This window comes from Cotesia typhae, unplaced genomic scaffold (genome assembly GCF_013202065.1).
Source record: "Cotesia typhae breed Kobodo isofemale line unplaced genomic scaffold, CoteBio_Ctyphae contig_59, whole genome shotgun sequence".
Classification (NCBI taxonomy): Eukaryota; Metazoa; Arthropoda; class Insecta; order Hymenoptera; family Braconidae; genus Cotesia; species Cotesia typhae.
This window is the reverse complement of record NW_027423761.1, coordinates 424,302-438,069: the sequence shown is the minus strand read 5'-3', so window position 1 is coordinate 438,069 and position 13,768 is coordinate 424,302. Positions and strand designations below refer to the sequence as shown.

At 43.6% G+C, this 13,768-nt stretch overlaps 6 protein-coding genes across 6 annotated transcripts; 3 read left to right on the top strand and 3 right to left on the bottom strand.

Annotated features, from left to right (window-relative positions):
* The first annotated feature begins 25 nt into the window (after positions 1–25).
* LOC141532387 (uncharacterized) lies at positions 26–1,927 on the top strand. The gene has a single exon (XM_074250717.1). The coding sequence runs from the start codon at positions 26–28 to the stop codon at positions 1,925–1,927; it is 1,902 nt and encodes a 633-aa protein (XP_074106818.1).
* Positions 1,928–1,983: 56 nt separating this feature from the next.
* LOC141532428 (uncharacterized) lies at positions 1,984–3,900 on the bottom strand. The gene has a single exon (XM_074250767.1). The coding sequence runs from the start codon at positions 3,898–3,900 to the stop codon at positions 2,002–2,004; it is 1,899 nt and encodes a 632-aa protein (XP_074106868.1). The 3' UTR covers positions 1,984–2,001.
* LOC141532431 (uncharacterized) lies at positions 3,882–5,675 on the bottom strand. The gene has a single exon (XM_074250770.1). It carries the CDS (start codon positions 5,658–5,660, stop codon positions 3,924–3,926), a length of 1,737 nt encoding a protein of 578 aa, XP_074106871.1. The 5' UTR covers positions 5,661–5,675; the 3' UTR covers positions 3,882–3,923.
* An 11-nt stretch (positions 5,676–5,686) lies between these two features.
* On the bottom strand, positions 5,687–7,547 carry LOC141532430 (uncharacterized). Its single transcript, XM_074250769.1, has one exon. It carries the CDS (start codon positions 7,496–7,498, stop codon positions 5,726–5,728), a length of 1,773 nt encoding a protein of 590 aa, XP_074106870.1. The 5' UTR covers positions 7,499–7,547; the 3' UTR covers positions 5,687–5,725.
* Positions 7,548–7,595: 48 nt separating this feature from the next.
* On the top strand, positions 7,596–9,718 carry LOC141532429 (uncharacterized). Its single transcript, XM_074250768.1, has one exon. It carries the CDS (start codon positions 7,602–7,604, stop codon positions 9,408–9,410), a length of 1,809 nt encoding a protein of 602 aa, XP_074106869.1. The 5' UTR covers positions 7,596–7,601; the 3' UTR covers positions 9,411–9,718.
* Positions 9,719–9,864: 146 nt separating this feature from the next.
* LOC141532386 (uncharacterized) lies at positions 9,865–11,286 on the top strand. The gene is made up of 2 exons (XM_074250716.1): positions 9,865–11,096; positions 11,193–11,286. Exons 1-2 carry the CDS (start codon positions 9,865–9,867, stop codon positions 11,284–11,286), a joined length of 1,326 nt encoding a protein of 441 aa, XP_074106817.1.
* The last annotated feature ends 2,482 nt before the right edge of the window (positions 11,287–13,768 follow it).

Below are 13,768 nucleotides of genomic sequence, written 5' to 3'. Positions count from 1 at the left end.
ACTTATTGTAGTAAAGAAAACGATAATGTCAAAATCTAATTCAAAATACTTCATCATCTTGCTGATCTTCACAGCAAGCATGATAACTGCTGTAATGGCCTGGCTCAGGAGATGGTCAATACCAATTGACGAAAAGATAAAAACAGTCCAAGCGGCTTTGAACCTAGGCTCAACGAATTTAAGTATCGGACAATTGGACAAATGCGTTGCTTACAAGAACCGCGAGGAGCTGTTCTCCAAGGAACAGTTCTCCGGGTGGGATAACGACTCTGACAAGCTGAGTGAGTTCGTACTGTTTGGAGTGAAGCTCCTGGACTACTGCGCGACCTACAATTCGTCCTACTGGGACAACTACCAGAAGATTGTTACCAACATGGTGAAGCACTTGATTGCCCGGTTGGAGCAGGTGAATCCCAAGAAGCTGGAGTTTGAAAGAGCGCCCTGGGGAGAGAACCGATTCGCCTTCTTTGCGCATGTGACCCGGTTCTTGGCGATGTACGAGTACATTGGAGAAGAGGACTATCTCAAGTGGACGTGCCATGACCAGCTGATGCTGATGGTCCCAACAATTGGACGAGCGCTGCGTCCTATTGAATTTGTGAACGATGAAGGGATGAATCTGCTCTATCAAGCGGTTCCTAGACTCTGCTCCAACTTCATGTTCGATCGAGAAGAGTTCCAGCGGGACGTTGCTAATCCAAACTTCATTAAGTTGCAGAAGTTCATGAGCTTCGAACGGCAGTTGCAAGAAAGTCCTCCTACTGATGGAATCTACCGGGATGATTCTTGGGTGGTCAATGGCAACGTTCCGAGCTATAGTGCGCTGCTTAGGTTTTACAACTACCATGAACGAGTGTGGCAGGCTTTAGGATTCAAGACCCCAATCAGGGAGATTGCTAAGACGGTGCTGGAGAAACTGATGCATCCGACGATCAAGTACCAGCCTCTGGGATTGGTTAACAATCATGGGGAAGTTTTTAATGATAGAAACTACTGGGACATTGTCCCGTCAACTAATGGGGTGAACATCATGCCTTTCATAGGTCTAGCTGTCTTCAAGACTGACGAGTTCCTGTTTCATATCAGGGTTCAGCGACCCCAGCTGGCTGCTTTTGAAATTGAAGAATATGTTGATGTTAAATTGGGTATCGGCGCGCTTCAGATGAGGAAGATCTACCTAGCTAACGGGAAATACAATAAGATTTTGAAGTGGAATGATATGAAACGTCAACCTGGTATGATGAGCTGCGCTGATGAAACCATGATGGATGATCATAAGGAGCTGGTGCTTGACAAGAATTACGGAGTCAAGGCTATCTTCACTCGGCAGGGGGACATAACTTCTTGTATTGGACGCCTGGAGGACAAGTTGATATTCTGGTATAACTATTACATGTTTATACCCTATCTTGTGTTTGTTACCGAAGTTGGAGTAGTCACCAGCAAAGGCGTTCAGATTTACTTAGAAATTTATAACACCTCGAGAACCGATCTGCAGTTTGCTTGGAAGGATAACGAGGTTCGGCTTTCTTGTCAAACTAAAGTTTTCAACCAACTTGAAAATGATCTCGTTGGAACGAAAGTTAAAGTTGAGCATGGTGATGAGTTTATCAAGTGCGAAATGAACAAAAAAACGGTAATACAGTGGAAAATGATGCTCTCTAATAGTTCTGATGAGTACGCGGTTAAATTAAAACCACAATTTTTCTTTAAGTACAATAATGATGACTACGCTGTGATTTTCCTTGAAAAAGGTAGGTACTATGTTCAAAAAGGAGAGACTGTCATTCTGGGTGGGTCATCGAGCAGTGACCCTAATGACTCTTTTACGAGTCAACTTACAGAAAATTCTGTTGCTGGTAAATATGAATTTACGAGAGATCCAAAAACAATGATGTACAAAGCCAAATTTATTAGTAAAAATTGAGATTCTATTGGAATTAATTATTTTTTTCAAAAAAACTAGTTGCAGTTGAAAAAATATCTATTAGTCAATTGTTATCAATGAGTCTCATTAGGATAGTACATAAAGTTGCCTTTGTTTCTGACGAATGTAACATTTTCGTGCTTAAAAGAATGCTCCGGGTCGCTGCTGGAACTTCCACCAGCGATGATGAGACCGTTCTCATCTTTAACCACGAAGGTCTCGTTAAGTTTAACAGTCTCTACGGAGAAGGAAATGCAATCTGTGTCATATTTAACGCTCCTGTCATAGCATGTAAATTTACCCCTATGTTCAGCCTTGATCCCGACAGCCAACTCCAATACTATATTTTTTCTCGCAGGAATATTAACAACGCCGTTATCTAAATAACTCTTTATCTCATCATAATTTAGCAAATCGACCTTTGTAGCAAAACAATGCCCTGGTTTTGTATACCTGTAGACCAATTTATTATTGCTCTGGTTATCGAATTCCAGCCGAACCGAAACGGTAGTGTCCCAGACCATGCCAATTTCAGTAATAGTGCAGTTGCCGTAGATTAAGCTGAACTTGTACTTGTTTTTCCAAAAGATAGCATCTCGTTCTTTGGAACTCCTTACAGTTCCAATAAAGGAGTCAATGGACCCATCATCAACGTGATAGGCTTTCAGGTTTTCGTTGCTGGGCGACAGAATGTTTGATGAGTAATCCTCATCTTTGATCAGCAAGAGTCCTGGAGAGTCCATCAACGACTTACCAGTGAGTGTAGCGTCATAGTCCAGGAAGCTTTTGTAGTTCCTGAAGTACAGCTTGGGTAGCTGCATCCAAGCCAGCGCGAATATCTTCTCAGTTTCAAAGGAATTTGTGACGTAGGCTGCGATGCCAGGTCTTTGAACGCGGACATAGAAAAGGAAATCGGGGGTTTTGAAGACTCCGAAACCAATGTAAGGCATGATGTGGACTCCAAAGCTGTTGGGGACTAGGTCCCAGTAAGTGACCCTGTTGTAGATGTCGCCATTTCGCCCAGAGAGCCCGAACGGCCGGTAAGGGATCTGCGGGTGCAGAATTTTGGGAATTATTTCCTCCGCTAGCTTACGGATCCGGTTGGTGTGACCTAGAGCAGTGTATGCTCGCCAGTGGAAGTTGTAGAGTCCAAACAGGAGTTCGTAGGTCGCTACGTTCGTGAAGTGGATCCAAGAAAGGTCTCGGTAGACGCCGGTCTGTGGCTGGTCGACCTTTACTTCCTCAAAGCTAAGGAACTTCTGGATTTTGATGAAGGCAGAAGTCTTGATGTCAACATTGTAGGCATTGAGGTTAAACATGTAGTTGGAGCACAGTCGTGGAACAGCCGTGAAGAAGATGTTCATCGTGTTAAAGTCGTCCGAATCCGGAAACTCGTGCGTGGTTCCGACACTCGGGATGATTCTGATCACCTGGTCATGACATGCTCGTTTCAACTGTGGGTCATCTCCAACGTATTCGTACATCACCAACATCCGCGTGACCAACGAGGAAAAAGGGTACCAGTTGTCTCCCCACGGCACCTTCGACATGTTAGATTGCTTCAGCTTCTTGACCACCTGAGTTACCACTGACTCGACTATCTCCGGGTAATTCCGCGATTTTTTTCGTCCGTACGTCGCCCAGAAGTCCAGAAGCTTTATTGCGAACAAAGCTAACTTCTTGAGCTGGTCCGTGCTCTGGTCCCATCCTGGATACGCCTGATCCGCAAAATTCTTCAAGCGGCTGCTGTTGGCGTCTATCCGGCTTATCAATTCAGAACTCAGCACGACACGTGAGAGGATCAACGCCTGCTTTATCGGGATTATTCTAGGATCATCTGGAATTTTACGCTTCGAGAGAATGGCCCAGGTTATCGCTCCCACCAAAATACCAGTTGCTAGGCCAATTAGGAAGAACTTTTGAAATTTCATTGTTTCATCTAATAAATAGCGCAAAAAATTAATGAATTTCATTCGAAATTCTCAATAAGTATTTGTTAATTTTCGTACATCATCGTTTTAGAGTTACGGTTATACGGTATTCCTTTATAATTAATCTTATTTGAAATTTTGCTGCTAGACGAACCTAGCACTATCGTTGAGTCACATGTGACGACATATGGCTCGTTGTCGCCATCAATTGTCTCAACTTTATACTTTTTATTTTTCGATGTCATATTAAACGTCATACCCTTAGCAATTAGCGTAATCTTATAATCAATCAGTTGATCTGCCATGGTCCAGGTGAATTCCTTGGTTCCCTTTGGAACATCAACGAAGCCTTGAGAACTTCCAGGAGCAGTAGAGCAATGTTTCATCTCAGAGTCCGTGTAACAAAACTTAAAAGCGTCATTTGTCTTATTCTTAATTTCATAGCGTGCTTGGAAGCCACTAGCAGAGATAACGCCTGCTTCGGTGATAGTAACATCACCAAACAACTCGTTAAACTTGTAGGAGTTTTTCCAGAACATCAGATCGTCAATACACCCGATGAAAGAGCTGACGTCAGAGCAGTAGAAGTCGCCTTGGCCTGTTAACGTACACACGGTCTTGTTGGCCTTGGACAGCACACCTGGCTCATCTTTCAGATTATCTGTCGTCAAATATCTTGGATAGGTCTTATCCTTGCGGAAAATTCTCCGGATCTGAATACATCCTGCTGTCAATTCGAGAATTCCTGTGTTATGCGGATGAATGTAAGATTTCTGGACCCTGACGAAGAACATGAACTCCGGACACTTGAATACTCCGAGACCTATGAAGGGTATCAGGTTGATCTCTGTGTTAGAAGAGGTCCAAGGCCACGAGCGAGCAATTCTATCTTTATTGTTTCGTAACAGGCCCAGAGGGTAATACTTAATGTTTGGGTGAGTCAATTTCGGGAATATTTTGATCGCCAGATCCTTAATGTTTGTTGGTAGATCCATACCACGGTATGCGCTCTCGTAGAATCCAAGAGTAGTTTCCAATCTCTCGTAAGTAGCGAACCCGTTCAGGATCACCGATCCATCATCGTAGTATCCATACTGAACTGTATCATCTTTAATATGCTTCAAATTCATGAAATTCTTGAGCTCTATAAATTTTGCACTGGTGATGTCCTTTCTGAACTTCTCCGGGGTCAAGTAGGTCACGCACAATCTAGAGACCGACGCTTTTAAGAGATTTAACTCCGAGAGCGTTTTTTTCAGAGTAACGCCCACGCTAGGCACTATCCTTAGAATCTGCTTTTTGGACCCTTCTATTAAATCTTTATTGGTCCCGATGTAAACATAAAGAGCCAAGAAATAAGTCAGGATGATTGAAGTTTCGTACCAGTTAGCTTTCCAAGGGTTCACTTCAATCACTTCGCCCTCGATTGGACCCAACTTCTCCAATAGTTTAGTGACCATCACGTCTGCTATTTTCAATGCCACTGGCTCATTCTTTATCAAGTGATACTCCAAGAACTTACACCCATCAAGACACATAACGCTCAGCATTTTAGATGTGTTGTTCCAATCTTTATATTCCTTTTCTATGTCCAGCTCCGAGTTCTTATACGTCGTAATCTTGCTCTGCTGATTAGACGATAGCTTCGTTTTGGGATCTTTTATTGCCGTCCTTATTTTGTCAATCCGCTCCTGAACTGTTAGCTCTTTGGTTGTTCCGATTTTATTCTTTCTAAACGAGGTGTAGGCAAACCAAATGCCTACTAGTATCACAATCAACAAAATGAAGCTCAGTAAATACATTCTTTAGTTACTATAATAAGACTCGAAAAAAAAAAATTTTCAATTTATTAATTTATCAATTACTTTCATGTAGGCTTTGCGTAAAATATCTTTGAGTTAGTGCCATCGTTAAGCTCATATCTCTCATTTTTGTCTTTAACCTTTACCGTGTAATTCTTTTCAAGGAACTTAAAGGACATGGTATCACTCTCAAAATTGACCTTGTAATCCTGCTTTTCGGTGAGCATTTTCCATTTAAATTTCGAGGTGTCTTTAGGCACCGTATGAAAGGGCTCTGTATTACTATCATTTACTGACATAATTTGCCAATCGTACTTCAGATCCTTGTAATTAAACCTCAGATCTTCTTTTGATTGATTGTTAATCTCGTAATGAGCCTGGATCCCTTTAGAAGTGACAACCGCGACCTCTGTGATCGCAACTTCTTTATTTTTATAAGCTTTATAAAACTTGTAGCTGTTTCTCCAAAAGAGGAGCTTCTTATCCATCTCAGTCTCATTTTCATTGACCTGCCCGATGAAGGAGTTGACATTCTCGGACCAGAAACCTTGAAACTCTTCAACTTCGTCCTCCTTGAAGATATTAGGATCATTGTTATCTTGTTGATGGTCTTTGAAGGTCAGCAGCCCAGGTTGCTCTTTGAGTGTGTTCCAGGTCATTTCTTTCTTGTAAGTCTCGAGATGAGTGTCCCTTAGATGGTAAATCTTTCGCATCTGAACCCAACCTAGAGCCAAATCCTTAGAGCCTTCGCCTTTCTTGATTTGGTAAGCCACGATGTTAGGCCGCTGGACCCTGACGTAGAAGAGAATGTCGTTAGTCTTAAAGACCCCAAAACCAATGAAGGGAGCGATGAATATTCCAGTGCTTTGGAAGATCAAAGGGTACTGACGATAGCTGATAAGGTCCCCAGTGCGTCCAAAGAGCCCAAGTGGTACAGCTTTGATCTTAGGATGCAGGATTTTTGGTAGTAATCTTGTCGCAGCCTCGCTTAACCCAGTTGTGAACCCAAGGGCGCGGTACACGCGGTCGTGGAAGTTGTCATAGAGTTTTAGGAGCGCGTATGAAGCGACGTTTTCGCTGTAAATGCAGGAATCGTCCTTGTAGAATCCTTCGTTGACAACGTAGGTGTTCATAGGTTTAAACAGCAAGTACTCTTTAAGTTCCTGAAATCTCGTTGTTTGAATATCTTTTTCGTATTGCGCAATATCATACATGTAGTTCGAGCAGAGTCGCGAGACCGTCATGTAGAACAGGTTGAGCTTCTTATGCGGTCTGGACAATGGCCTCAATGATATTCCTATTTCAGGGATTATTCTGATGATCTGCTTATGGCACTCGTACCCAAGGGCCGTATCATTTCCGTAATACTGGAACAAAATGAACAACCGGGTGACGTGGACTGAAAACGGGAACCAGTTCTCTCCCCAAGGAATTCTTGTCTTGGTGAAAGGCTTATTCTTGAGCTCGTTTTTCAAACTTTCGACGATTTTCCTGACGACTGACATGTAGCTCGGAATCTCCTGCTCACCGTTGGCTATGACAAATTCCATCAGATTGATCGCAAAGAGAGAGAGCTCGGTTAAAGCTTCAGAATCACTGTTCCATTTGGCGAATACAGTAGTCAATAGATCGTTGATGTTATTCACGTACTGTTCTGCTAGGTCGTGATTTTTATTATGTACTGATGTCTGAGGTACATTCATCGCTTTGCGAATTTTAGCGGTGGTTTCGTCTTCTCTGGCTTTTACTTTAAGGAGCATAAATACTCCTACCACCAGGCAAGCTATCAACACAGCTGCTAGGGCAAAGAGTGTCCAATTTTGCTTCTTAGCTCTCATTTTTAATTGATTTAATACAGTCGATTATATAAATTTTCAGAGCTTTCGCTTTACTATAATAAGCGAAAAAAAAAATAAAATTTACTTTTATTAGAAACCAAATATGATTTTCAGAAAATTAAGATTAGTCTTTATTATCTACATTTACGTGATTACAATAGCAAGCTTTCTGCTGCTTAATTATGACTACACCATAGATAGAACAAATCGCATTCCACTGGTCCGGGCTGCAATGGTGTCATCCTACCCCGACGATTTGAGACTTTGGACCGAAGAGATTGCAATGACCAAAGCCTGGGTCTTCATGACCGACAACGATGACGCTGAAGGAGTTCCAGTTTCAGCGTTCGAAGCCTGGCGTTTTGATGATGAGATCTTCAAGAAATTTTGCGACTTTGGCGCCAAGCTACTAGTGCTCTGGGCCAGGTCTGGATCACATGAGAATCTTTCAATCGCAGAGGACATAGTTCGACGATCGCTGATAGCTATGAGCAAGTTCGAGTACCTGCTTCCAAATCCCTGGGGGGAGAACTGGTACGCGTTCAGCGTGATATTGCCCAAGCTGCTGTCGATGTACATCTACCTGGGCGACAACGAAGAGTTGAAGAACAAATGCTACAGACTGATGATGAAGGTAGTTACCAGGTTAGACAGGTCTCTTAGCGTCAACCGGAAAGGGATCAACGTTGCGTACCTAGGAATTCCGCGTCTCTGCGCAACTTACTACTTCGACAAGAGAATCTTTAACCAAGACATCCAAAAGAACGAGAATCCTTTCATCAAGCTGAAGGAACAGTTCTACTTGAACTTCAACAGAAGTCCTGCAATATTCGATGGCGTCTACGAGGACGGGACCTGTATTGAGCATAAGAACGTTGCGACCTTCTCTTACTTCGTGACATTGAACGGATTTTACGAGTCTGTGTACCACGCACTAGGTCTCCCTTCGAACGTCAGAGACATAGCAAGCTACATGCTAAACAAGGTCCTTCATCCCGACATCCCTTGGCTTCCCTTAGGGCTCTTTGGTCGGACTGGCGACAGGTATCGCTACAAGCACTGGTGGAACGTCACCTGCTCTAAAGAAGGGATTGAGCTGATGCCGTTTTCTGGAGTCGCGGTATTCAAGACTCCCCAGTCGATGATCTGTGTTCGGGTCCAACGGCCTGGGTTCACTACCTACGAGACAGACAAGAGCGCACAGGGTGAATTTGCTCTCGGGTGGGTCCAATTGCGCAGGATTTACATCAAGGGCGTTAATTACCCACGCAAACTGAATTGGGATGTCCTGAAGAATGAACCAGGGCTGATAATTCCAGCTGACGGTAGGTTTCTGCTGTTAGTTGGAGGAAAATATCAGACAACTATGAGTTACCAATGTCAACCGAACTCAATCAATTCCTTCGTTGGAAGACTGGTTGATTCGGAGCTGCTCTTCTGGAAGAACGAGTACAACTTTAGGTCCGCGTACAGCGGCGATTGCTTGGTCAAGGAGGCTGCTGTTGTCACCTCTCATGGCCTAGAGGCCTACTACGAGATAGAAAATAACTCTGGCAAGGATCTCAAGTTCATTTGGCAGGATAATGAGAATAAACTCGCTGTCAATGATATCTCCGTTGATCATCAAGGTAATTTCGTGCTCATACCTTCTGGAAAGACCATAGCGTTCAATTGGCGCATGCTTATCAGCGAGGGTGTTGACAGCAAGATTAAGATTGACCAAGGGAACTTGACCTTTGAGAGCGGGGGTGTTTACACGGTAAAGGTGTTGAAAAAAAATGAGAAATTCGTAGTCCTGAAAGGAGACAAGCCGGTTCTTATTGGGACTAACAGCAGCGTGCTTGATGAGTATGTTCTGTATGAAAAGAAGAAATATCGTCGGGATCCTAAGAATTTTATGTATCGGTTGTAGAATTTAAAAGATTAAGATTGAGATATATTTTTTGATTATCGATTAGCGAGTGACATTTTTTATGGTGACACAGAGGTTTTATAAATAACACTTAGAAACAGAGAAAAATCACGTTCGAAGTGATTAATTATATTGTAGTGACTATTGAAAAGTCTTCAAAAAGATAATGCAATAATTATTTAATGATACATGAAATTATAATCAAATTTGAGACCTTGATTAGTAAAACCCCAGCAGTTAGATTGATAATCGCAAAAGTTCTTTAAAATGTCGCATCTAAGTTGTTTAATAAAAATAACAAATGAAAATCTTTAGTAAATTTCAGTCTTAACTTTTCTGGCAAGACGTCAAAATTTTTAAGTTTGAGTTTTTCAAAATTTCCTGTTTCTATAAGTAAATTTTCCGGAAAAATTCCTTAGCTAACTCTAAGCTAACTATTTTTTTAAAGATCCCAATGGACGTACAAGAAAGTTCAGTGGACGCAGTGATCAATCATGTCCTGCGCGCCCTAGATCGCCCGAGACGTATATCATCGACTGGAGAATCAAACGACCTGTCCCATATCATCCAGGAGTTCAGTCCCCTTTTACCTCCATTACCAGCTGAAGATCCAGCGATCGATTTGCTAGAGACAATAATCCAGGAGTCAAGCTCTAGCTTGTCAGCCCATAAGATTGTCGAAAGCAACTCGGTATCATCTAAAAGGAGCTTCTGGTCTAAGCTATTCGCTAAAAAGTCCCAGGATGGAGCCTCGATTGCGTCCATTGGGTCAGAAAATGACTCATCAGCTTCATCGACGGCGTTGAAGGCCGCAGAAGAGCAGGTCGCTCAGCTGGAAGCTTCTGGCCCCACAGATCTGACTTCGGTGAGTGCTCTGAGCCGAGAAATAAATCGTAAGATCTGCGTCTGGTCCTCCGGAATGTCGCTGAGGCATGAGGTTGGCGCCTCAAGACCCGGAGCGCCGCTCAACGTTCAATTCCACTCCCAGCCTGAGGATATAATGGGCCACTGGAGTCTACTGGGAAATTTGGACCCCCAAGAAGCTTCTAGCGGTCTCAACGACTGCCTTTTCAACGCAATAGCAGCCCAGACTGGTCTGAAACCCGTAGAATTGAGGGAAGTGACTGTAGCACGCATGAAAACCAACATTCGGAGCGTGGCACGCAGGATCCAGGAACTGGCCCGTCGGGAGTCCTGTGATCGAATTGTCCTGATGGTAGGCGGCGCAAGGTACCATGGGTCCACTGCTAAAGATGCTGGACGCGTCCTAGACAAGTCTCAGGAGGGAAGAGGACACCCCAGTCACGCTCATGGACACCCCAGAGGCCACGCGTCCAATCCATCAGCAACTGGCCCAACGTCCAGCGCAGAGAACTACTCCCGTGGTGGTTGGAAAACCGCCTTTCTGTCTGTAGATGATCAAGATGACGTTGGGAACCGGGCCCTCCACACCGAACCTGCAAGACGCGCCATGGAAGTCCTTAACGCTGGTGGTACCCGGCAAGTTGTCACAATCGACGCTTCGCAAATACCTGGATCGCTTCCCCAGGGCGCACATTTCAATGATGGCCAGCGAGGAGCAATCCAGGAGATCAGGGACCTAGTCCTTGTGCTTCAACATCATGCCGGGCATCAGTCTGACCCCGACTATGACGTATTTGTCCACACTTTTTATCCCCGTTTAGGGTAAATTCCATGTGTCTACCATTTTTTCTAAATCATGTAATTTGTATTTGTATACATTTTTGGAACCCTATTCTTCGTCTTTTTTGCTTCCTACAGGATCAATAAAATGGATACTAGCGATGACGATTCTAGCGAATCTGATGATGAAGATATGTCTTGGTCATCGGAATCATCAGACTCGTTAGATTAGGATTACTAATACTTATTTATAATCATCTGCTGAAGTTAGCTGACGATTGATAATCTTTCAGTTCAAACTTCAGTTTTTTTGGTTAAGAAATGACGATCGTACAAAAATAAAACAATTTAGACACAAACATCTAAAAATCTTTCGGCAGCGACAAAATTACCTCAAAATTTATTTTTCGGTGAGTAAATTTAAAAAACCAAACCTCTAGTATTTTATTAATCCCTTTTTATATCAGGATTAAAAAAAATGGAGACCAACAACGCAATGGACGAGACTATAGACACGGTGATCAACGACGTGCTGAGCGCACTGGAGCATCCGCAGCACGTGTCTTCCATCGGTGACACTTACGACCTTTCGCACCTGATCACAGAATTCGGTCCGTTGCTGTCTCCTCAACCAGAAGACTCTTTTGTAGACTTGTTGGAGTCAATTATCCAAGAATCCTCGGCTTATCCGGTGGTGTCAGAGCGTCAAAGTGTTGAAAGCAGCCCAGTTTCACCCAAGAGGAGCTTCTGGTCACGATTATTCTCCAAAAAGTCCCATGATGGCGTGTTACTGCCATCAGTTGGCTCTGGCAATGATTCATCAGCTTCGGACGCAGCGTTGAAGGCTGCTGAGGCGGAGGTTGAATCATTAGAAGCTTCTGGCCCAGCGGATTTGACGTGTTTGAGCGCGCTGAGTCGGGAACTCAACCGCAAGATCTGTGTTTGGTCATCTGGGATGTCCTTGAGACACGAGAGTGGAGCAGAAAGATCTGGAGAGGCATTAAATGTCCAATTCCACTCTCAGCCGGAAGATGTAATAGGCCACTGGAGTCTCCTTGGAGATTCAGACCCACAGGAAGCCGAAAGCGGACTAAATAATTGTCTCTTCAACGCCATAGCAGCTCAGACTGGAATCAGACCTTCAGAATTGAGGGAAGCAACTGTAGCACGAATGAAGACCAACATCAGGAGCGTAGCACGCAGGATTCAAGAAATAGCACGTCAGGAAGCTTGTGACAGGATTGTCCTGATGGTTGGAGGTGCCAGGTACGTTGGACGAAGTCCTGAAGACGCTGCTAGGATCTTGGATAACTCCCAACGTGGGCTGTCTCACCCTAACAGGTATTCTGGACACCCCAGGGGTCATGCGTCGAATCCTGGAGCTATAGGACGGTTGAACAGTGCGGAGAACTATTCATTAAACCCAGACGCTGTTAATAATAATAAGACTCCAGATGATATCAGCTACGCCTTAGATACCCAGGGCGCGGGTAGCTCAGCTGTCCCTGCTGAAAATCGTCTTCCTGTTCCAGAAAACCCTGATGTAGGCTCCGGATCAGCAGAATCAGCAGATAAGAAGCCAGCAAACGACGACCCGCGCAAGTACTGGAAGGCTGGATTTCTTTCCATCCAGGATCAAGACAATTTAGCCCATATTGTGCTGAGTTCTCCCGAGGCCCAGGAAGCTATGAAGAGGTTGAACGAAGGGACGGGTTCTGAGCTGGTCAGGTTCAAGCCCGGATCGTTGCCTTGCGAGTTTCCCATGGGAGCTCATTTCAATAAAGGATCCATGGGAAAACCTAATCCTATTTCTGAGCTGATTATAATCTTGAAGCACCATTTAAACAAGACGAATGATCCTAATCACGATGTCTTTGTTTTTACTTTCTACCCACGGTTGAAGAAAACGTAAGTTCTGCGCTTTGTTGTTGGTTGACCTTGAGATTGACTTTATTTTATTTTTAGGCACGGGAAGCCTCGTTCGCGGATGGATGAGCGTACTAAATTGGGAGAATATCTAGAAGCAGCGTATCAGAAAGCTGAACAGGGTAAGTCTTCAGTTCAAGAATCTTAGGGTTCTGAGGTTTCAGAAAGAGAGGAAAGAGGTTGTCAGTCTTATTCCAGTTGTGGCTCTTATGACCAGCAGAATTGGCAAGGTTCCCAAGGACCCGTACCTGGTCAACGACTCAGACCCGACACTTAAGAGTTTGCTCCTCAGAGTCGTCCAGGCTCGCAGCAGAACTGAAGAGCATCCCAACAAGGTCCTGGTCAGCCATTGAGACCAGATAGTCAGGAGTTTGTTCCAAGGAGTCATCAAGGCTCGCAGCAGAGTTGGCGCGGGTCTTATGGATCTGGGCATGATCCAAGAGGTCGAGGGTTTCGGGGAAGAGGATATCAACAATAAAAAAATTCTCATGTAGCTTTTTATATTCTTTATTTGAAAATTTTTACAGTGTATTTTGAAAATATATAAAATTAAAAAATGATGATTGTTTTTGAGTCAATTGAAGTTAGGTTAAATAAATTTTATAATCAATCCAAATATTGCTGGGCTGAAAAACGAAAACAATTGAGTAAACAAAACAGTTTTGTAAACAAACTGACATTTGGCAGCTGCAAAATTGACTCAAAATTTATTGGTAAGTCCTGAAATAAAATTCAAATTACAGCATTACTGACGGATTATTTTTCAGTGTTAGAAATGGAGCAGAACA